At 36.8% G+C, this 21,460-nt stretch overlaps 2 protein-coding genes across 2 annotated transcripts; both read left to right on the forward strand.

The window, feature by feature from the left end:
* Nucleotides 1-193: 193 nt before the first annotated feature.
* On the forward strand, nt 194-6,383 carry LOC141653325 (auxin response factor 2A-like). Its single transcript, XM_074461049.1, has 15 exons — nt 194-667; nt 951-1,066; nt 1,321-1,416; nt 1,529-1,579; nt 1,765-1,920; nt 2,043-2,127; nt 2,777-2,867; nt 2,957-3,121; nt 3,560-3,679; nt 3,900-3,975; nt 4,099-4,258; nt 4,391-5,289; nt 5,399-5,589; nt 5,734-5,932; nt 6,026-6,383. Exons 1-14 carry the CDS (start codon nt 622-624, stop codon nt 5,909-5,911), a joined length of 2,430 nt encoding a protein of 809 aa, XP_074317150.1. The 5' UTR covers nt 194-621; the 3' UTR covers nt 5,912-5,932; nt 6,026-6,383.
* A 1,557-nt stretch (nt 6,384-7,940) lies between these two features.
* On the forward strand, nt 7,941-18,334 carry LOC141653326 (ATP-dependent Clp protease ATP-binding subunit ClpA homolog CD4B, chloroplastic). Its single transcript, XM_074461050.1, has 10 exons — nt 7,941-8,088; nt 9,172-9,753; nt 10,352-10,467; nt 10,552-10,674; nt 10,931-11,116; nt 11,549-11,764; nt 11,909-12,126; nt 13,598-13,673; nt 13,760-13,849; nt 16,860-18,334. The coding sequence occupies exons 2-10, from the start codon at nt 9,189-9,191 to the stop codon at nt 18,039-18,041; spliced, it is 2,772 nt and encodes a 923-aa protein (XP_074317151.1). The 5' UTR covers nt 7,941-8,088; nt 9,172-9,188; the 3' UTR covers nt 18,042-18,334.
* The last annotated feature ends 3,126 nt before the right edge of the window (nt 18,335-21,460 follow it).

Here is a 21,460-nt window from a genome sequence, read left to right on the forward strand (position 1 = left end):
TTAAAACTACATCAATGTTAAACTTAAAATATGCCAAAATAATAAATAAGACAAAAGTAAAATATCTAAGAATTAACAAAAAAAAAACATTTTTTCTCAATTAAATTTAAAATAAATATACCCGTTTTAAAATAGACGAACCATAACACAATAGCCCGAAAAGACACTATTTTCAACAAAAAAAAAAAAAAATAGCCCGAAAAGACACTATGTTGTCACTAGACTAGTACTCTACTACTAGTCATAGGTTGTTAGAGTAGAAGTGAACCGGATGTTCCCGGTCAACCCAATGTCCTAAAATAACAACCCTACCGGCTCAACCCCCTCCCCTCATCTTCCTTCTACCTTCAGTTTATCACACCCATATTTACTCACACTTATTTCATTTTTTCCGTTTTTTCCTCTTAAATTATATTCACAAATAATAAATAGTATAATAATCACTATCTTCTTCAATCTCGAAATTCGTGCTGTTTTTTTCGACGATTTTTTTACTCTTTTTTTACTGGATCAAGTGAAAGAGAGAAAGAGAAATTTACAGTGTCTAAAATTTTACCATTTTCTCCAGAAATTCGTCAAAAAGAGGGAATTAATTCAATTCAAGTTACTGATTGGGGTAAAATGAGTTCATCTGAAGTATCATTCAAACAAAATTCCGATTCATTAGGTAAATTATGATTATACAGTAATTATCATCATTGATCATTATTGTTGTTGTTGTTGATAGGAATATGAATATGAATATGTGAGACGGTCTTTTAATAACGTTAATGTGAGACATCTTGTTAGTTAATAGATTTTTTTACGTTTTTATTATTTCGTGAGGCTTGTTTTAATCAAAGGTAAAATATGTGTTTGATAGAATTGTGTGTATAAGTTTATGTATATGTCGTACGACGGTCTTACACGATAATTACTGATAATATTGTTATAATTTGGTGATGTAACAGTGGATCAGGAAACAGTGTTGTATAGGGAGTTATGGCATGCTTGTGCAGGACCTTTGGTGACTGTTCCTCGCTTAAACGACCTCGTTTATTACTTTCCTCAAGGTCATATTGAACAGGTAGCTTTAAATTCTGATATTCTACAATTTTAATACACTCAATAAGGTTTTAGCCTAGTGGTTAAGACGGAGGTATTGTGGCTAGTAGGTCTCAAGTTAGAATCCCCATTCCCCTATATTGTACTGTCCTTGTGGCTTATTTGACGCCAAAAAATAATTATGAAATGGTCAGTTATGGTAATTTATTTATTACTTTGTAATGTAATTGAGTTGCTAAATTGTTTGTTTTTTTGGGGGGTTTTGAAATTAATTAGGTGGAAGCTTCGACTAATCAAGTAGCTGATCAGCAAATGCCTGTTTATGATCTCCCATGGAAGATTCTTTGCCGTGTTATCGACGTACAATTAAAGGTTTTGTATCGAATTTTGGATTATGGGACAGTTTTTGTTTGGTTTATAATGATAATTAAAGTCAAGGTTTATGGGTTTTGTTGGTTTATTATGATTTGTTCTAAACTTGTAGGCTGAACCGGATACTGATGAGGTATATGCTCAAGTAATGTTGGTGCCACAGGTAAGTACGGACGTGAGATTTTTATTTATTATTATTATTATTATTATTATTATTATTATTATTATTATTATTATTATTATTATTATTATGGAATATGGGGTGTAATGAAATTTCGTTGAAGAAAATTCATTGCCCATGTCACCCCATGTGGACTTAAAAGTTGTGGCACTTTTATTGTCTGGCAGAAAGAGGAGGGATCTGTGGAGAAGGAGGTACCGACGCCACCTCAGCCTCGGTTTCAGGTGCACTCATTTTGTAAGACGTTGACTGCCTCTGATACAAGCACTCATGGGGGATTCTCTGTACTAAGACGACATGCTGATGAATGCCTCCCTCCACTGGTGAGTGGAAATTAGGGGAAATAAGGTTCATTCATGTGCATTGCTAGGATGTTGATAGGTTTGGTGGGATTGTCATTAGGTTTGGATTGTTTCGTGATATACATTTCTTTTGCATTTTCCAGGATATGTCGCGGCAACCACCTACACAAGAGTTGGTGGCGAAGGACTTGCATGGAAATGAATGGCGTTTTAGGCATATTTTTAGGGGTGAGTTCCCAATAACATACATTTTGCAACTTGTCTTTTTATTGGTGCGTCATCTCAATATTGTATTTCATGGTTAGTTTTCCTTCATGAGTGTGAAACTCTTCACTCTGCACGCAACTCATTAGAGATTTACATTGTTATATGTGATGTCTTGACCTGGAATTGCTCCCTCTATTCAAAAATAACTTTGATTAGATTAGACTTTTTGCCTTGCAATTCTATGTGCTATTCTGTGAGCTGGAATGTACACAATGTAGAATGCGGGTGTTCTATAGTTGTGTCAATTTCTTGGTAAGTGCTGAAAGAACTTCTTTAAGGGTAGGTTACATGGTTTCACTTCACTTAGTTGTCAAATGGTAATGGTTCTTTCGCATACTGGTTTCATTTGTAATTGCATTTGAAATTCATGTAATTCTTGTGAAATTTTATCTTTTTTCAATCTGTCGTCTTTAGTGTGACATCGTTTAAAGCAACGTGCATCAGGCTCCTTAATATCAATATGAATGTTATTATTTAGATCTTTTAGTTCAAGTTTGGATTTTGAATTGTCTTGCATATATATATGATTGTAAATATATTATGCTTGCGCGACCATCGTATCTTTCGGGATTACTTATTTCTGATGCTCACTTCATCTACTCAATGACAGGTCAGCCAAGGAGGCACCTGCTTCAAAGTGGTTGGAGTGTATTTGTGAACTCAAAAAGGCTTGTTGCTGGGGATGCCTTTATTTTTCTCAGGTTTTCCATGAATTTTACTCCTAAATTGTAAGTATCCTGACTATGCCATGGAGTTTGTGAGATAAGTTAGTTTTGATTTTAACATGTAGAGGGGAAAATGGGGAATTACGTGTTGGTGTTAGACGTGCCATGAGGCAGCAGGGTGTTGTTCCTTCTTCCGTTATATCTAGCCACAGCATGCACCTTGGCGTTCTGGCGACAGCATGGCATGCAATCTCAACTGGAACTATGTTTAATGTTTACTACAAGCCTAGGTATGTGCCTGATACACCTAACACAGGTTATTCATCTCTTGTTGAATGCTATGTTTCCTTAATATCATGCTACTTGAAATGTAGTAGCTTTTTGTTTTTATTTATCCTTGAGGACTAACAAATTTTTTCCGTTCTTTAACTGAAACGGGGGCTCTTTCATCATTATCAATATGTTTGCTATGTTCTGTTTTTTTGGTCTTCATACTTAATTTGTCATTTGCATTGTTTACCCGATGTTTAACTTGTTGTCGCAAATCTTACCGCACCTAATATATGTATGTTGCTTCATATGAGGCTCATACTATTTCTCTAGTTTGGTATATGGCAGTATGCTCTGTATAGGCTAGAAGTTTTTCATTGGCTCAAAGATGTTATTGGCAGTAGGTTTTTAAAGTAGTGTGCGTCTTTTAATTGTTATAATAATGGGGTTTCTTGCAGGACAAGTCCTGCTCAGTTCATTGTTCCTTATGATCAGTACACTGAGTGTGTGAAGAATCAGTATTCCATTGGGATGAGATTCAAAATGAGGTTTGAAGGGGAAGAATCTCCAGAACAAAGGTATATGCTCTATCAGCAGATACTATCATCCACTAGTTATCTTGCGTTTCTGAGTGATTGAGGTCTTTTCCTGATCTTTACAGTTGGGATGGTTGATGTGATAACTCCTTGTTTTTTCCATTGGGATGGTCTTTTCCTGATCTGTATAGTTAATGCAGATTTTTGTTAAAGATTACAAATGGTTGATGTGATAACTCATTGTTTTTGTGCTTCTTTGTAGGTTTACAGGCACTGTTGTTGGCATTGAAGATGCTGATGCAAAAAGATGGAAAGAATCAAAATGGAGAAGCCTGAAGGTATATCTTCATTCAATTGTGATTTTGTTTGTTCCTAAGCAAAACTTGTATACTTATTTATCAGACATAATGTGCTGACCAAATTTCCTTGTGAATTCTGGTTTTTTTCCCCATTTTTTAAAGGTTCGTTGGGATGAAAATTCTGCTATACCTCGTCCAGATAGGGTCTCACCGTGGCAGATTGAACCTGCAGTGAGTCCCACGCTAAATCCCCTACCAGTGCCCAGAGTAAAAAGGCCTCGTCCGAATGTGACTCAATGTCCAGACTCATCTGTTCTTACAGGTAATGATTACTTTGAGCCACTTTTGTCAGTCTGTGGTAGGTTTGGGTGGATTACATATTGTTTTGTAGAATGCTCTGCTTCTTTCAGCTTATTATCTTTAACTGTGAGCTGATCATTCCGATGCTACTCAGGTTCATCTAAGGTGACTGCTTCACCAACAAGTGGCCTGTCTAGGGTCTTGCAAGGTCAAGAATATCTGACCTTGAAACACAGTCTTGCGCACAGCAATGAATCTGAACCGGTTGAGAAGCCAATTGTGTGCCCGAGTACTATAAATAAGGAAAAAGCTGATTTTGACTCTGCGCCGCGGAAGTATGTCCCTGAAAATTGGGGGCCCGTCAGACCCGAACCAACCTATGCAGACCTGCTGATGGGTTTTGGGTCCCATAATGACCTGGGTGATGGGTTTCATTCAACTTTCCAAACTGCAATGGCTTCACCTATAAAGAAACATTCAGTGGACCAAGACGGCAGATTCAATATTCTTGGGAATCCATGGTCTATGATGCCAGCTGGTCTCTCACTAGATTTGTCTGAAACTAACGTGAAGGTTTCTTCTCAAAATATAAACATGCCTTATCACATCCGAGGGAATGTGAGGTATGGAGGCTTTGGTGAGAACCGTGTGTTTCATGATCACAAAGTTGATGTTGATCACCACAATAGAAGCTGGCTGATGCCTCCACCAGGTCCAGTTCACTTCGATAATCACGCTCATTCAAAAGAGATGACGGCATGTCCCATGCGGATGGAGCAGGAACCTATGACACCTAAAGACGGGAAGTATAAATTATTTGGAATTCCATTATTTAGCAGTCCTACTACACAAGACCGAAATGCCGATGAGTCAGTTAGCGAACAAATATTGCAAAATGGGCAAAATATCGAACGTGATCAAAATTCAGAACAATCAAGGGGTTCTAAACAGACTGATAACATGCCTACTAGCAGTGAACATGAAAAGAAAGAGGCAAAGTCACGAGATTTTCAACAACAATTTCAGGGTGGATCCTCCAGAAGCTGTACAAAGGTACTAGTATTTATTATCTCAGTTCAGCTGTTTCTTTCCGATGTATTGTTTTTGTTTTGTAGTGGCAGCTTTTCTACATTTCTATAATCTTATCTCTTCCTGATTTTAGGTGCACAAACAGGGCATTGCCCTAGGCAGATCCGTTGACCTCTCAAAGTTCAACAATTATGATCAGTTGGTTGAGGAGTTGGATCACATGTTTGATTTTAATGGGGCACTCAAGGTACCCGAGAAGAATTGGCTAATAATCTACACGGATGATGAGGGTGATATGATGTTGGTTGGGGATGACCCATGGCAGTATGTGCTACTTCCTGACTGATGTCACTTTTTTAATTTTGAAAAGCCGAATATTACTATTTAGATTCTTTTGGATCTCAATTTTCATCACTTCGTTAAATTTTCTGGCTGAATTGATTTGATATTATTTTTATCTTGAAACAGGGAATTTTGTGGCATGGTTCGCAAAATTTTGATCTACACTAAGGAGGAAGTACAGAAGATGACCCCAAGGACTTTGAACTCAATTTGTGAAGATAATCATCCAGTCGCTAGAGGTCCTAACTCATCAGAAGCGAATCAATCATCACCCTCGTCAGCATCTAATGCTGAAAGCCATTAGTAGTTAACTTTCTGGTTTTAGGTGAGCAATTTTTGCGTTTAATTTTTTTAAGTTCCCACTTTGTTGAGATGAATAATTACTGAATGACTTGTTCATCAACATTCCTCTTTGTAGGTTATTTGGTGTTGCATCAAGAAGATAGTCACACATATTCGTCGTGATTTAAGCCTGATCATGTTGTATTGAGGCCGTCTTCCAGATGGATGGAATGGTCAGTAAAGTCTGCCCTATATCCCCAGTTTTGGCCATTGTTTATTAGTCTAGTTTGATGTCTGGCCATATATACATAATATATGAATGCCTGAATGCCGTAGCTGCGAAGGGGCGTTATATGTATTTGCCTCTTCACCTGGAATCAATCTTTGTACATAAATCCCATGTTCCACTGACAAAGTGACTTCTTCTTGTAAGCAGCATCCTGCTACCCTATTGGTGTTGGTGTTGCCATTCTATTATCGTTTCTTTTGTTTGACCCTCGAGCCTACCCGTTTCTTTTTTACATTGCTTCTAAACTGGTGGTTACGACTTACGAGTTTGGCTGATCCGTTTCTTGATTCTATTGGGGGTTGATGAAGACCCGTCAAAACGGGAAATGATCAATCTCATCCTTCATGGAAGATATCATTGGACTACATATTATTGTGGGTTCGAACTAGCACCATTGGACTCGATATTATTGGATTGAATCAAAACTCTAGTTGAGAACCACTAAATCACAGATACAATTGTCAAGCTTTTCAGATTCCCTCTATGGCGGATTCGCCGATACAATTGTGAAGCTTTTCTCTAAATTTATTCTCCTTTTTATGTTTTTTTTTTTTTTTTTAACGAAATGCGCACTTAAATTCCATTGGAAACGTAATCAAATGGCCATTGAAATTTAAAACAAACAAAAATCTGAACATATGGGGCCATAGGAAAAATTATCAAGAATGTTCCTAGAGCTTTTTATGGAGAAAGTTAGCATAATCCAAATTAAGGCAATGCTAAAACTAGAAAGGTTTCATTAAAGAAAGAAAAAGAAAAATCAAAGTTGGCGAATGAACAAACCAGAAGAAGCTTGTACATGTTAACTTCGTCAAGGATTTGATAGTTACCAAAAAGGATTCCACGACGACACAATTTAATTTTTTAATAAAAATATATATAATCTCAATAGTAAAATCAATTCAATTTAAAAACTTTAACTATAGATATTTGGATTAATTTAAATTTAATTTTTGTCTTGTCTATTCTATTATAGACGATTCTACAAAAGAGGTACTACTATAATGAACATGGTATGCTTTAACCATCCAATACATTTCTAACGAAGAATAAAATTAAGCTAAAGTCCAAAGATAAAATTAATTGATCTTACTTTTTAGGAATGAGCTAACAACATCAAAACCATTCAATATCAAAATACTATTCCCTCCTATTCTATATGATCTTCCACATCGGTTTTGGACCAATATTTAGTGGAGTGGTAATATGTAGAGGAAAATGAAAGTAGGAGAGAGAATGTGGGGTTACATGTTATATTAACCACAAATGATAGACAAATAAGGAAAGTGGAAGATCTTTGTGAATTTTCCGCTTTAGGAAATGTGGAAGATGTTAATAAATAGGAGGGAGTACTATCAAATGTCCAACCTCAGCCATAAAATCAACTATGTCAACAATTGAAAGCTAATTAATGAAATTATTACATATTAATCATAATAAAACAATTACTGTTTAAGATTGACAAATTCATCTTAAACTCAAATCTAATAAAATTGGATAAGGAGACAAAAGCAAAATCACTAGTAACTAACAAAAAAGTTTTATCTTATTTATGTAAATGGAATCTAACTTATCTAATTATCTCATTTTACTTTTAAAACAGATATATCTATCTCATAACAACATAAAAATAATTCATCTAATTCATCTAAATAATTATCTTGTTTTACTTTTAAATAGATATACATGTCTTAAGACCGACCAAAAATGGGAATTTGTAAGTTTGTAGACCACAACAAATATCTCCCAATCAGCATTCAACAAAGCCCAACCTCATCCTATAATTTAAGCTCTTCCTTCCTTTGCTTCCTCTCACTTAGAAGGTTTTTTTTTACCCCCTCCTCTTTTCTTTTCCTTCTCTTGTTCTTCCTTCACCCACCTTTCTCCCCCATTCTCTCTCTCTTCTTCAGGTATACTTATCTATTTTATCTCTTAATTTATCAAAGTTTGCTAACTTTCTGCAATTTCCTTCTTATTACTATGATTGCTTCAGTTTTAAATTAGGGTTTTCTTCCCCCATTTCTGCTTTTTTTTAGTGTTATAGTTATTGGGATCTCTTTTCTGTGGCATTATACGCGTAATTTCTTATGTGGGTTTGTTTTATTTTGTTATTTAAGATGGGGGTATTTGCTATTTAGTGATTTAGTTGTGTATTTTTAATCTGGGTATGTTGAGGATTTAATAGAAATTAGTGGTTTCTACTTTTTTTTATTAGTTTAAATAAATTGTTTTGGTTGGATGTTTCTTTGGGTTGCAAAGATTGTGGATATGTTGTGGTGGAGATTGGAAGTGTTGGGGAGGATCATTTGTTGAGCTGTAGAACATGAAATAATGAACATTTCTGGATATTTAGCTTGTTAATCTTCGAATTTGGTATTTGAAATAGTAGATTAATGGCGTATTTCGGGTGTCTAGATGATGGATTAAAGCGTGTTATGTGAACTAGGAAATGCCTAAAGGTGTATTTTGGTGTGATAATATGGGTTATCTGGATTGGGTTATTTAGTTCTGATGCAAAGCTTGACACTAACAGAGCGAGATAATGTGGTTTTGGTTTAGAGACGAAGTATTTCATTTGCCTGCTTGTGAAATATGAGTTGAGTTGTGTGCTTGACTGCTTTGAGTGTTTGGGTTGTTTCTTCTTAGTGTTGGTATGCTGTTTTAGAACCTTTAACATAATCGTCGAACCTAATATTCTGCTTGTTGGCTTTGGTTAGTGGTCATTTGATGAACTTTTTTTCTCCAATGGAAAACAAGCGTTACTCATCTTGATTTGTCATATCAATTATTTTGCTTGCTTATGCTAAAGATCGATAACCATCCATGGTTGTGTGTAGTTGAACTGTGAGTTGGTTAGTTTAGGGACAGTGTGCTAAGCTCCCCCTATACTATTTGTGGTTGGGATCAGGTCGGCTTAAATTTGTGTTATAAGTATCATCTGTGATCTTCAATATTTATGGTTATGTTAACAATGGCTTTGTCACTAACTGCAGGTTGATTGGTGTGAGTCATGGCTGGGGCTTTACTACAGTCAACTAATATCCCTGCTACATTTGCCTATCAAAGAAATGGACAATTTCAGAGATCGGGAAAGGGTAGAAAGTCTGTAAAGATGATGGCCACCCTTCAAGCACCTGGATATCGAATGAAAAGTTTCTCAGGGTTGCATGGTGGTAATTCTTTGGATTCCTTGGGATCCACTAACGATTGCTTCTACACCAAAATGAGGGCGGTGATATCTGTACGGAGAGGGAGAGCCAGTCGTGGTGTAGTTAGAGCAATGTTTGAACGTTTCACTGAGAAAGCTATTAAAGTAATTATGCTTGCTCAAGAGGAGGCGAGACGGTTAGGACACAATTTTGTTGGCACGGAGCAAATTCTGCTGGGTCTTATTGGTGAAGGCACCGGTATAGCTGCTAAGGTTTTGAAATCAATGGGAATTAATCTGAAAGATGCCCGTGTTGAAGTTGAGAAGATAATTGGAAGGGGAAGTGGATTTGTAGCTGTTGAGATTCCATTCACTCCCCGTGCCAAGCGCGTGTTGGAACTTTCATTGGAGGAAGCTCGTCAACTTGGTAAGTGAATGTGACCTACAAACTCCAATTATTTTACAGTTTTACACCCTCTATCTTGTTACCATTTGGTTTTGGCGCTCAAATAGTAATCTTTGACCAATACTTTTTCATAGTATACCCTAGTTACAACTGTTTACACATGATTATACGAAAATAGTTATTTTGCTAAATGAAATGAGACAAGTATCGAAGTTAGAGAGATTAATGATCAAAATTCATATCATTATATGGTGACAATATAATGAGGATGGAGGTAAACCCGCCGTCTGGTCAAGTTCTCAGAGATGTCATGCCTTCCCATATTTCAATTGGAGATGTCTTGTCTTCCCATAATTTGGATTTTAATATGATAGTCAAAAACCACAGTATTGATCTTCGGTTCTGAAAAATCAAGTTAGGCAGACAGTTGGTTTTTATCTGACCTTCTTGGCTAATTTTCCTAATTTCTTTTCATCTCTTCTGTTATCTGTTTGTGTATGAACTTCAAATAGGGTTAACTGTCCTTGGATGGGATTTGAACTGATGTTATAATGTGTATGATTCTGTGATTAATGTATTATACATGTACAATATTTATGTTGTTGCTTTATTAATGTAGGTCACAACTATATTGGATCTGAACACTTGCTTCTGGGTCTTCTTCGTGAGGGTGAAGGAGTGGCTGCTCGTGTCCTGGAGAACTTGGGCGCTGATCCAAGTAATATCCGAACACAGGTTCGAAAGTTGTGCTTTGTAACCTGTTTTCTCATTGTTATTTGACTTTCTTAAAAAGCAAAAAAATTTCACTGTTTTCGATAGGTTATTCGTATGGTGGGTGAGAACACAGAAGCTGTTGGTGCTGGTGTTGGTGGAGGCACTTCTGGCAATAAGATGCCAACCTTGGAGGAGTATGGAACAAATCTGACAAAGTTGGCAGAAGAGGTAGGTATTAGGACTCATGTAATAATTGTGCTTTAGCATGAGCATGTAAAAACATTTTCGTTATAGTATTTTCTACTATGTACTCATTGGAAACTTTTCAAATATAACATGGTAACTTGTTTGTTTATTCTTAAGATGGGTAATATTAGAATTAAAGAAAATCACAATGGTAAATCAAAGAAAGTTCAAGTTCATATATTTTTGAAATAGAAAACAATATTCATGATTTGACTTGCTGGTATTTTCATCCTTGAAGGGAAAATTGGATCCTGTTGTTGGAAGGCAGCCACAGATTGAGCGTGTCACCCAGATTCTCGGTAGAAGAACAAAGAACAATCCTTGTCTTATTGGAGAGCCAGGGGTTGGTAAGACAGCAATTGCCGAGGGCCTTGCACAAAGAATTGCAAATGGTGATGTTCCTGAAACAATTGAAGGGAAGAAGGTATCACACTCAACGTCAGCACATGCTAAAGTGCTAAACAACTTTGGTTTCTTTTAGAGTCTATATATATGATACAAAATTACGCTATAACACTTTTTGCTGTAGACATGCTCATGAGAATAATGTGTGTCCCTGAGCAAGTCTGCTGCAGTCATTACAGTCTATGACTGCAAAGATATGGAATTTGCTATATCAGAATTAAGGCAACTGAAGTCTACTTAATCTCTGTTATATATGTTTTTTCATTATTTTACATTATTGTTGGTTTCAAATGTTGATTGATTTTTTTTCCATCACCAAATCATTTTGGAATTGAGACACTATTGTTCAATAGTCGTTTAGTTGCTACTTCAGTCTCATACTAAGGCTTTTAATTTAACTGCTTTAGTGGGACTTTGTTGATTATTCACACAGCATTGAATTTAATTTCAGGTTATAACTCTTGATATGGGTCTTTTGGTGGCTGGAACTAAGTACCGTGGAGAGTTTGAGGAAAGATTGAAGAAGTTAATGGAGGAAATTAAGCAGAGCGACGAGATAATTCTGTTTATTGATGAGGTACACACTTTGATTGGGGCTGGAGCAGCAGAAGGAGCCATTGATGCCGCTAATATCTTAAAACCAGCTCTTGCAAGAGGTGAATTGCAGGTACTTTTTAATTCATTCCTGTTAGCTGACATTGGTTAACACTTTCTTATCAATCTGGCTATATATAAGTATTTGTGGCTTTATATTAATATTATTATATTATGTGAGTTATGAAAATGTCAAATTTTATGTGATTGCTCCTAGTGCATTGGAGCCACCACCCTTGATGAATACAGAAAACACATTGAGAAAGATCCAGCGCTGGAGAGAAGGTTTCAGCCTGTTAAAGTGCCTGAACCCACTGTAGATGAAACCATACAAATTCTGAAAGGCCTTCGTGAACGCTACGAGATACATCATAAACTCCGTTACACGGATGAATCTCTGGAGGCTGCAGCGCGACTTTCTTACCAGTATATCAGGTTTGCCTTGCACTCCCATGACATTGTGTTTAAACAGTGCAGTCTTTATTTCATAAGCTTTCTGTTTGTTAAAAAACCCCAAGTTAAAGAACAATAGTGATAGAAAAGTGTTGCTATGAGAATTTGAACCATATGTCCATATCGTTGATTCCTCCCCAGTGCATAGCTTTAACTTGTGTTTATGTATGTTACTGTGACTTGACTTTTCATAAATCATACTCGTGTACAAAATTGGTGCATACCTTTAGCCTGTGTATATTTGTGTTCTAACATGCTATCCTACTCTGACTCAGTTGGAATGATTTGATACTGATGCATTGTAATTGTTGGACTCGGTAATTGTATGAGTTGTGCCTTTTACATGTACGAGTGGTCGAGTGTCTAGTATTGGACACTAGCATGCGAAATAATGCGAGGAGTGTTTAGTGTGAGACACCGGCATGCAAGATAATTTGGGAGTTGGAGTACCATAACTAATATGCACCACCGTTTTTTACAACATACTATGATATATTTATATATCCCTAATTTCAATAAAAAGCTCAATAAATGACCTAAATACCCAAATTTCCCTCTTTAACAGTTATCACTTTTAATAGGATTATTATCACTTTTAATAGGATTACTCATCCATAATTCGTGGAGCCATCAACATTTTCATGTGATAATTTAGCTTAATTGAGGAATTCATTGAATTCAGGGGTATGAGTTGATTTTGAAATTTGGGGGGCATGTGATAAAATTTGACAAAAAAAAAACAAAAAAACCAAAGATGTACGTAGAAAATTCTAAACATAAAACTGGAAGCTATCAGTAACATGAAACATTAACCAACAGTCAATAGTGTTCTCCATCGAATTTCACTTCACTATATGACACTTTCATATTTTTCAGCAAGCCATGTGATTTTAAATTTCACAAAAATGACGGTCAGTTGAAAAGACACCTTCATAAGAATAAAAACTTGCTATACTTGTACCGCGAACTTGTGAAGTAGCAGATTGTCCATGAATTTTGGACACAAATTTCATTATGAGCAACGCTGAATCAATCTATTTGAGCTTTTAACAAAGTTACGGCTAAATACATTTGAGTTTTGACCCCCTTTACCCCACCACATGCGGGAACCATTGAAGCATATTGGTGTAATGCTGCTTCCGTTGTTGTTACACTATTTTGAGATATATAATGGGACAAAGTGAGTGTTGGGATATGTGAATGCAGCATTCTATAAGAAAAAGGACAGATAATCTACCCAAAAGGGTAGTTTTGTAATTTATAGAGATATAAGTATATAACTACATTAGTCTTCTAAATTATATATCGCCAGTCTCGATATAAACCATTAGCCAGTTTTCTTCTATTACATGTTAGAGAGGGATTTGGTAGCATGATACATGTTTGGTTCTTCTTGAGATGGGTTTATATGATATTTTCTGTATGTAATGATATTGTGGTTATTTTGCTACAGTGATCGTTTCCTGCCTGATAAAGCTATTGACCTTATTGATGAAGCTGGTTCTCGTGTTAGACTGCGCCATGCGCAGGTACGAATTTGTGCTGTGTATCCTACTATCTCACATTCACTCTGATTAAGATCCGCCATTTTTCTCACTATTTCAATCCTTTGCAGCTACCAGAAGAAGCTAGGGAGCTTGAAAAAGAACTCCGACAGATTACAAAAGAAAAGAACGAATCTGTCCGAGGCCAAGATTTTGAGAAGGTATTCTTCATTCTTTTTAGGACCCTTCTTTTTATATTAAAGTTACGTAAATACTCTTTCACATACGAGTTTTACTCCATCACATACATTTTTTTCTTGAAATTGACATGTACTAGCCTTCCAATCCTCCCTCTCTAATTTCCACCATTGTTTTGGCGCCTCTTACCTTTTTGAGAACATGCGCTTCTCATTTCCCAAAAGAAATAAACTTCCCCAAAGTTCTGTGGTTTATCTATACAATTAGGAAAAATGGCAAAATACTACCTATTAAAGTTCGGTTTTTTTATTTTACTACATATTATGTTGAAAACTGCGAACTACTACCTATTAAACTACAAATAACCTCTGACTACTACCTAATCGACGGAAAACGCAACTAATTCTACCAATTTCAGGTAAGATTTGCTTTCTTTCAATTTTTCTTTTCTTTCCTCATCCTTTATACCCATATTACCCTTCTCCAATTCACCATAAGCATTCAAAACACAACTCTCCCTCCATTATCAGCTTCTTCTTCTTCTTTAATCCATCTCTTCTCTCCTCCATTAAAGATAAGTTTTATCTCTCTTAAACTTTACACTTATTTCCATTAATTAGGAGGCGTTTGTTTCATCAAAGGACAAGGGAATGAAATCAAGAAAGGGAAAAAAAGGGAATGGAATGATTTTACCCCAAATTTACTTAGTTGTTTGGTTACTTCGTCAAATGAAAGAACATTGAACCCAACAACCACCCATTCTATCTTCAACCACCAACAAACACAAATTTTAAAAAAGACCTCCGCCCATCACACTCAACGGCCACCGACGCCGACGACATTGTTACCGTCGCCGGCGCTCTAGGGTTGTCAAACGTGTCGTACACATCCTAAAATGAATGCTCGTATTAGTTTTGAGGAATCAACACCACTAATTCACCACTCTTGTTTTTGAATCAAAATCCAAAAATTGAAGTGTTGAACAACCAATTAACAGCACCATAAACAACCTCTTATCTTTACAATTATGTACATGTTGCAACAAACAATTGGTTTTGGTTATTATTAGCAATTGCATCACCGTCATTTAGTTTCTCTTTATTTGGGTTAAGGGTGGTGTTTATGGTGGTGGGGTGCAGTTTTTCAGATGGAGGTAGGGTTTCGCTTGTGGTGTATGTCAGTCACAGGCGGGGTGTTTTGGTAATGGGTGTTAAAGGTGGGGACGGCAGGGCTGCCATGATGGTGGTGGATGTTAGAGGTGGGGATGGTGATGGGAAGTCGGTGGGGGTCTGACTATAGGGTGGCTGTCGGTGGGGTGTTTCAGTTTGACGGTGGTTCGGTGGTGAGATGATTTTTGGTGGATGAATGTCTTTTACAGTGAGATGAGGAGTATGTGAGAAGTTTTAGAGATTGAGTGGTAGAGGTGGGTAATTGAGGGGAGTGTGTTAATTAAGGGTAGACTTGTCATTTAACATGCTCCGGCAAATTATAAGTACCAAATTCGCAAATTCCGTCAACAAAGTAGTATAATATATTTAGTTGTAATGTATTAGATAGTAATTTGCATAATTAGACTTATTAGGTAGTAATTTGAAAATTTTGGAGTTTAATAGGTAGTAGTATGCAAATCAAGTTTCCACTGTTGCATTACATTTAGCATTTCTGCGGGCTTTAAATAAAGTTGACTGTACACTTTGTGATTTACTTCATATTTGTCCAGAAGCATGATGTTTGATGTCAATGCTTTTGTTTCCACTGTAATGTACTCCCTCCTATTCTCTAAGATCTTCCACATTTGCTAAAACGGCAAATTCACAAAGATCTTTCACTTTCCTTATTTGTCTATTATTTGTGGTTATAACAACTTATGACCCCACAATCTCTCTATTACTTTCATTTACATCCACATATCATCATACCACTAAATTTTACCCAAAAATAAAAGTGGCAGAACATAGAGAATAGGAGGGAGTAGCTTTTTAGGGAAATTTGGTTGATTGAATGCATGATTAAAGTGAGAAATTTTCCTCCAAAAATCCTAGAAATCCCCAGAAATTTAATCAATTTTACGATGAAGGTTGTTGACGAGGAGCTGGGGAAAGAGAGGCGGGGATGGGCTAGGGTGGAGCATAGGGAGGGTGTGGGTGGTTGTTTATGGGTGAGTTGTATTGGGTTTTGAGTGGGGTATATCATATATGGGAACGACAAGGGTAAAATTGGGAGACTAAAGTTTGTGTTAGAATTTGGGCAGCGGAAGTATCGTGGACCCAAGAGTCATCAACATAGATCATTTATATAAATTGGATGTGATACACTTCTATAATTGTGGGGGAGGGTGTAAGAGAACTACTCTCATAGGGTGAGAACTTGTAGCTCTCAATGAGAGTACAAGCGCACACAATATAATGCATTGTACATAAGCCTACTGTACAACATACATGATTATAAACTTCTCTTAGCTATTATTGTACATGCTCTCTGTAACTCCCTCCTAGTATAATGACATTTAACATGTACTCTCTCTGTGCCGGTCATTTGTTGTCCTATTCCATTTTGGGGTGCTTCAGTCAATTTTTGTCCTTTGTATTTTAAAAATGAATTTGAAGAGCAATTTGATCATTCACACTCAATCTGGTCCACTTGTCATGTAGTAATTGGTCCCCTCCTCTTCTTTGTGCCAAAACCAAAGGACAACAAATGACCGGGACGGAGGGAGTAATATAATAACAACATAAGTTTAATGTATCTTAAAAGAAGTTAAGTTACACAATTAAGGCCTTGTTTGGTAAGTGTCAAACTCCAACAGTTTGTATGTGAAAAAGCACAAATTATTGTTGTATATTCACTCATTTGGTCCATTGAGGCATTGGGGGTAATGTTGTCGTTTGGTCCATTTTGGCTTCATATTTTGGATATTGCATCATTGCATGTATAAATTGATGATGGAAAATGTTTGTTACGTTAGCTTTGTTCGGTATTCTTTTAGTGTAATGTGTAATTTTCCTGTTTATTGATGACATTTATCTTGGGTAGGCCGGAGAATTGCGGGACCGGGAAATGGACCTTAAGGCCCAAATTAGTGCTCTGATAGATAAGAATAAAGAAATGAGCAAGGCCGAGACAGAAGCAGGCGATGTCGGTCCTGTGGTGACAGAAGTGGACATTCAGCACATTGTCGCCTCTTGGACTGGTATTCCAGTCGATAAAGTCTCTACAGATGAGTCCGACCGTCTGCTCAAAATGGAAGAAACACTCCACAGTAGAGTCATCGGTCAAGATGAGGCTGTCAAAGCCATTAGTCGAGCCATTCGTCGTGCTCGTGTTGGTCTCAAGAACCCAAACCGTCCCATCGCAAGCTTCATATTCTCTGGCCCCACTGGTGTTGGAAAATCTGAGCTTGCAAAAACCCTAGCCGCCTATTACTTTGGGTCTGAGGAAGCCATGATCCGGCTTGATATGAGTGAGTTCATGGAGAGACACACCGTCTCCAAGCTAATTGGGTCACCGCCTGGTTACGTGGGATACACTGAGGGTGGTCAACTCACTGAGGCCGTCCGCCGCCGCCCTTACACCGTGGTCCTTTTCGATGAAATTGAAAAAGCCCATCCGGATGTATTTAACATGATGCTCCAAATACTCGAAGATGGAAGGCTGACGGACAGCAAAGGCCGGACAGTTGACTTTAAGAACACCCTTCTAATCATGACATCAAACGTTGGAAGCAGCGTGATCGAGAAAGGTGGCCGGAAGATAGGATTCGACTTAGACTATGACGAGAAGGACAGTAGCTACAACAGAATAAAGAGCCTGGTGACTGAGGAGTTGAAGCAATACTTCCGTCCTGAGTTCTTGAATAGGTTGGATGAGATGATTGTGTTCAGACAGCTCACAAAGCTGGAGGTGAAGGAAATTGCAGACATAATGTTGAAGGAAGTGTTTGAGAGGTTGAAGAACAAGGAGATAGAACTTCAAGTAACGGAGAGGTTTAGAGACCGAGTGGTGGACGAGGGTTACAACCCAAGTTACGGGGCCAGGCCTTTGAGAAGAGCCATTATGAGACTTCTTGAAGACAGCATGGCTGAAAAAATGCTTTCCCGGGAAATCAAGGAAGGCGACTCTGTGATTGTAGATGTCGACTCGGATGGAAACGTCATCGTTCTTAATGGAAGTAGCGGAGCACCACCAGAGCCCTTACCCGAGGTTATTACTGTGTAAACATAGTCGGTCTCGGCTACTTGGATTTCTGTAGTTTTGTTGTACTGGGAATGTTGATTATAAATGGGGTTTTGCACCCAGGATGTGTAATTTTAAGCACAGCCTTTGAAGCAGACAGAACACAATCAAAGATACAAGTTTTATCAGTGAAGTAAGTTAGAGAAGTTGGAAGATAATGAATTTGTTTTGTTAATTATCTTGTAAAAAGTACTGTAATTTGTTGTTTTTGTTTTGTGGGTACAATGTTTGGACTTGGAAGTCCTTTCTGATGCAAGTTGAGATGATTCTCTGAATTTGGTCCCATCTCTTAACAATGATGTTTCAGAAGACAGTATGGTCACTTTTGATAGGGCTTGTCATTTGTCAGCTGCAATCATTCTCAAAACAGTTTTCAAATGTGCATTATAATTGTACCAACAAATGATACTCCCTCCATTTTTTTATATGACTTTCTCACATTTCGAGACACTCCCTTCTCTCTTCAATATCTCTTAAAATATAAGACTAAATATTATGATATGTATACTTATATGAAAGAGTTTTTCGTAACGAATTTAATGGTACCATTTTTATATTTTTTGAACAAATATATTTTTGTAAATATTAAAGTCAAAGACTTACCTCGTAAATGTAAAACGTCATATATAAAAAAATGGAGGGAGTACCAAATTAAGTCTCCTAATTTTCTAGCCCATAATCTTTTTTGGTGAAATTGTTAGGTGTACCATGATTATTGTCGACCCAAGGCAAAATTTGAATCCAACACAAAATTCTAAACTTTTTTTTTTTTTTTGACAATAATTCTAAACTTTTATACTACAGTATTACTTAGAAATTAGAATCGAAAAGGAGTTTATACCATGTTTATACCATCGATAATTGAGATAGACGTATATTGTCTCGCTATTGGTAATCTAAGTGAACCATTGGATATTTGAATGGGTAGACATTGTGGATAATCAATTTACATTTATAACTCGGAGATTTATATTATGCGACAGGTGATGGAACACTATTGAGATAAGGGAAAAACAAAGTGATAGGGCGTCACCGGGTGACGCTCAAATTGGGTGTCACCCTCTCATAACCATTCTTAATTAAAGGGGTCCTCACTTACCCCATGTGAGAGGGTGGCGCCCTTTCATTTTTCAAAAAAAAAAACCTGTATATAGTTTCGGCGTTGCTTTTTCACATACGGGCTCTTTCACATACATTTTTTTTTTTTATAATATTTCCATACTACCCTTTTTCTAGATCTAAACAAATTAGGTTTTATACATACCTGTTGTCCTAAAATTAAATCTAATTGTTCTAAAGACTTGAACAATGATTACAATTTTTCAAATTCTTCAATTAGTTATGTAGTTATTTTGTTTAGTAGTTATTAAAAATTTGTTTATTAATTATTTTGTCCTAAAATTAGGGTTTATAATTCTTAAAATTCTTCAATTAGGTTAATGACTAATAGTCGAGTATTGCCCTAAGTCCTAACTGGGAATTTTGTTGCAGGACATAATTGACTCTTATGTAGTCCCTTTATATGGATTGAGACGTAATTTAAGGGTAGCTATAAATACACGGGCTATATGTACTTGGACACGGAAGATTATAAAGCTGCCCTTAAATGCGCCCTTATTAACTTTAAGCTGCACAACAGTGGGCCCAACTTGCTTTGTCCATATGCATGAACATCCGTGTCCCAGTATATTCCCACCGTGAATTTATGGGCAATGTTTTTGGGTGTCGTGAATTATTCTTAGAATTCACTAATTTCAGTGTCGCTAATGATCAGTCTCTTTAGATGCTAGTATGTTTGGTTGATGGCGTAAGACATGGTTTGGTTGTTGGACGGTGGTGGTAGGAGCGGGGAGGGAGTGCATGGGGGATGAGGAGCGTAGAGTAAGGGCGGGGAGTGCATGTTCGCCAAGTGGGTATTTGGATGTGGGTGTTGGTGATTTAGTGGTGAAGGGAAAAAAAAAATTAATTGGGTAAGGGATGAAAAATGACAGGGTGACATTGTAAATGACGTATGTGAAAGAGTAAAATTCATATGTGAAAAAGCAATGCCTATAGTTTTTATTACTTTAGAGAAGGCATATGAAAGGCCACTATGAGAAATACTTTGATGGGCTTTGGAGTAGTTCTAACAAAATTAACCCTACCCGAAACCAACCCGCACCCGAAATGAGAACCTGAAACCCGAATTGACCTTCCTTATTTAGCTCGACAAGAATCCTTAACATCTAAAATGTATGAAGTTCCCTCAACTGTTGCTTATGAACACTGCGTCTCTTAGAAAAGATGGGAGCAAAGTGTTTTGTTGGATCTGAGCCCCTCATTCACTTAGTTCCTCAACTCCCATCCAAACCACTCATTCTTATCCTACTCAATCACTTCCTGGTCTCCTTTTCCCCTTTATTCTCCTTTTCTCCTTTCTTGCTTGCCTATCTCCTTCTCTTTTGACGCTTCTTCATTGCCTCCTCATCGGTAAGTTATTTGGTCTCCTACTGCTTAATTGCTCTTGGTTTATGTGTAGTTTTTGGGGGTTTGTCTGATTATTGATTTTCATTTGGTTGAGTATGAATTAGAGATACGAGTTAGTAAACTTCTGTTCGATTTGCAATTTTTTCGCTTGGATTTTTATTGTCTCCTACTGTGGATTTTGGGGTTTGTTTGATTATTATCATGCCTTATTTTGATTTGGTTGAGTATGAATTAGAGATACGAGTTGATAAACTTCTGTTCGTTTTGCACTAAGCTTGATTCAAGTACAATAGCTGCAAGCTTCATGTTAATTAGATTCTAATAACATCTAACTTGCAATATCTACTCCCTTAATATTTTTAAAATTGAATCTATCCTGAATATATACGTTTAAGTTTTCTATGTTTTGATCTACAAGTGTTTCAAACATGGTATTCTTTTCATCAGATGGGGAGTAGTATATTCAGTTTCATCAAATGCTTTGTTTTGGTAAATTTCTACCAATTAGGGTTAAAGCGGTCTTAATGTTAGGTCTGTATTATGATTTGTTTGTTTGTTGTATGATAATTTGAATGCTTGACGTAAATAAATAACACAAGCGATTTTGGTGACACGGAAAAACCAATTTGGGAAACAACCGCGGGGGAGACGGAATCCCACCAAGATTTTCACTATAATTCGTGTGGGAGTACAGTTCGTGTGTTATGCTATGGAGGCTAGGGTATAATTCTTGTATTTTTCGATGGTCTTTCTCCTTGGCATTGATGCCCCTTATATAGTAAAGCTCGCTCAGCTAGGGTTCCTTGCTTTTCTTCCAAGTTATTCCTAATTTGACACAGAATAGGACTTTCCTCCATTGGATATGATAAGTGATAGAGTTTCTGATGAATAGTATTTTAGTGGCTTTTTACCCCGCATTTATACCTTATTCCAAC

The sequence above is a fragment of the Silene latifolia genome, chromosome 4 (genome assembly GCF_048544455.1).
Source record: "Silene latifolia isolate original U9 population chromosome 4, ASM4854445v1, whole genome shotgun sequence".
In the NCBI taxonomy this organism is placed as follows: domain Eukaryota; kingdom Viridiplantae; phylum Streptophyta; class Magnoliopsida; order Caryophyllales; family Caryophyllaceae; genus Silene; species Silene latifolia.

Bases quoted from the DNA above. Each gene is read 5' to 3' on its own strand.
- LOC141653326 (XM_074461050.1), top strand. From the start codon at position 9,189: ATGGCTGGGGCTTTACTACAGTCAACTAATATCCCTGCTACATTTGCC. The intron at 10,468-10,551 runs GTTCGAAAGTTG...TGTTTTCGATAG, and splicing joins CAAGTAATATCCGAACACAG to GTTATTCGTATGGTGGGTGA. The intron at 12,127-13,597 runs GTTTGCCTTGCA...ATTTTGCTACAG, and splicing joins CTTTCTTACCAGTATATCAG to TGATCGTTTCCTGCCTGATA.
- LOC141653325 (XM_074461049.1), top strand. From the start codon at position 622: ATGAGTTCATCTGAAGTATCATTCAAACAAAATTCCGATTCATTAG. The intron at 1,580-1,764 runs GTAAGTACGGAC...ATTGTCTGGCAG, and splicing joins AAGTAATGTTGGTGCCACAG to AAAGAGGAGGGATCTGTGGA. The intron at 3,680-3,899 runs GTATATGCTCTA...GCTTCTTTGTAG, and splicing joins GAAGAATCTCCAGAACAAAG to GTTTACAGGCACTGTTGTTG.